Source organism: Oncorhynchus gorbuscha, linkage group LG16 (assembly GCF_021184085.1).
Source record: "Oncorhynchus gorbuscha isolate QuinsamMale2020 ecotype Even-year linkage group LG16, OgorEven_v1.0, whole genome shotgun sequence".
Lineage (NCBI taxonomy): Eukaryota > Metazoa > Chordata > Actinopteri > Salmoniformes > Salmonidae > Oncorhynchus > Oncorhynchus gorbuscha.
In genome coordinates this window covers 51005846-51008336 of record NC_060188.1, presented here as the reverse complement: position 1 = coordinate 51008336, position 2491 = coordinate 51005846, and the positions used below count along the sequence as shown (strand labels likewise).

Sequence of the window (2491 nt, the reverse complement as noted above, 5' to 3'; positions counted from 1 at the left end):
AAGCATGAGGAGAGGAAGGACGAGCATGGATTTGTGTCCAGATGCTTCACTAGGAAATACACGTAAGTAACACAACGTCATTGCCAATATTAACAACGATGATACAACTCACAGTGACACTCCTATCCACGAACCTGGCAGACTGTGCAACAGATGAATAACCCATTGTTGCGCAACCCGTCGTAGCCATTTTGTCACCGTGCTGAACAAGGCATCATAAAAAATGTGTGTAGTGTCTCTGTCAGTGACTGTCCAAAATAATGTCTCTCCCATTTGTTTCAATGTTCATTTACATCAACAACAAAAGTCTAGTGATACTGTTATCATGGGTGTGGTCCTGTGAGCCTCTTTTGGTTGATTGGTCAAGCCTGCAGAGGGTTGAGTGTAGCGGAAGGCTGAGCAAAGCAACACCGGCGGCGACTGACTGTGTTTGTATAGTACAGCCAGCCGACCTCCCTCTGCGCTGAGCTCCATGGGTCTCTGTATCGCCATCCACGGGCCACTACATATACCATGACTCTGACAATCAACATTGCCCCACAGGCAGGCTGGAAAGCCTATAATAAATGAAGGTTCTATCGAATTACATTTCAAGAAAATTAAGATGTCTCAGTAAAGTATTTTATAGGCAGCATCCAAATAGAAGCCTTCCTTACTTGCTTAGGCTCATACTCCCCCTGGAGCATAAGCCACCGATAACAGCTTTCCAGCGTATCTGGTCTTGTACAGCAACCTGACTGTGCTGTTATCTCTCCTCCCTGCTCCAGACTGCCCCCTAGTGCTGAAGCTGAACTCTTACACCAGTGATTCTGAATAAAGTTGATATCAAATGACATTAAAGATACTGCATATTGCGAGATAAAAGCACTGTCTGCCTCAGTAAAGTATTTGTGTACTGTACAGTAGCCTGACTGTGATGTTCCCTTTCCTCCGTGGTCCAGACTGCCCCCTATGGCTGATGCTGAGAAGGTGACATCCACCTTATCTCCCGAGGGAGTGCTGACCGTGGAGACTCCTCTGAACAGGCAGGCCATCAAGGCTGCAGAGATCTCCATCCCTGTCGCCATGGGCAGCAGCAAGACCAAGCCCTACGACATGACAATGAGGAAGGGAAGTGGCAATGAAGAGGAGGAAGAAGAGGAGTGAAACAAACATAAACATAAACACACACTCACACTCACACACACATAGTAGACACAGATGAAATGGTTAGACAGAAATAGAGAAGGTAGGCAAAACTGTGATAATTCCACACATATTGTATAGTTACAGTAGGCTCTGGAAATGCATCTATAACGTTATACGTTTCACGTGTGCTCACACTAACACCACTTGCCTGCTGTATCCCACACTGCAGTAATTACTATCTGCATTTGAGTCAAGCCACAACAAAAAACAGTTACACACACACACACACACACACACACACACACACACACACACACACACACACACACACACACACACACACACACACACACACACACACACACACACACACACACACACACACACACACACACACACACACACACACACACACACACGCACACACACACACACACACACACTCTCCTCATTCCTACTATGCGCTTGCTAGGAACTGAAAATGATTAGATCTGCAAACAGTGACTGCAGTCCTGCTGTTGCATCATCATGCTGTGCTTGCTGCCTCTCTCTCCCTCTCTCTCTCTCTCTCTCTCTCCCTCTCTCTCTCTCTCTCTCTCTCTCTCTCTCTCTCTCTCTCTCTCTCTCTCTCCCTCTCTCTCCCTCTCTCTCTCTCTCTCTCTCTCTCTCTCTCTCTCTCTCTCTCTCTCTCTCTCTCTCTCTCTCTCTCTCTCTCTCTCTCTCTCTCTCTCTCTCTCTCTCTCTCTCTCTCCCTCTCTGCTTACAGACGTTAACACAGCCAAGAAGAGCCAGGATACCAGTGATACTGTAGCTAGTCCCAGATCATTTTGTTGACAATGACCATAGGAGTTGGAAAGACTGCACAAACTGATCTGGACTAGGCTAGTGATACACACAGAACACCAAAGAACCAATGGGCCAGCACATGGGCCTCTGACTATTACACCCATAGAAATTATATTCATTCTTTTTCTATGATTTCACCATCCTCTGACTGTTACTGGCCAATCACTGTTGTTAAAATATGGTCTGAAATACTGGTCTGTACTGTAGTTGGATTTGGAAAGCTGTACCCACGTATAACGGTGAATAAAGAGAAATCCTAAAAGCGTGGGCCCCCTTTATCTGTTATCTATTCTATTTAGGTACGATGTGATCTGAGTGATGTGGCACAATTATTAACACGTTGTTTCGAATAATATGATATCAATTATGTCATACTTTGTTGTGGCAGTGGTATCAGTAGCGTCTGACAATCTACCATGTGCTAGTCTGAAGATAAACACAGTAGAGAGAACGGGAGAAAGGAGCAATAGATATCAGGTAGATAGATGGCCAAACCGGAGATTGAGCAACACTGCTG

The 2491-nt window shown here is 45.5% G+C and overlaps 1 protein-coding gene across 1 annotated transcript in view; it reads left to right on the top strand.

The window, feature by feature from the left end:
* The window catches only part of LOC124000592 (heat shock protein beta-1-like), a 7757-nt gene extending 5520 nt beyond the window's left edge, over positions 1-2237 (top strand). The window contains exons 2-3 of the mRNA XM_046307086.1: positions 1-62; positions 942-2237. The exon at positions 1-62 is cut by the window's left edge and continues 2 nt beyond it. Of these exons, the coding sequence (XP_046163042.1) occupies positions 1-62; positions 942-1146 (267 nt within the window). The 3' untranslated portion in view covers positions 1147-2237. The remainder of the gene's footprint in view (positions 63-941) is intronic.
* The last annotated feature ends 254 nt before the right edge of the window (positions 2238-2491 follow it).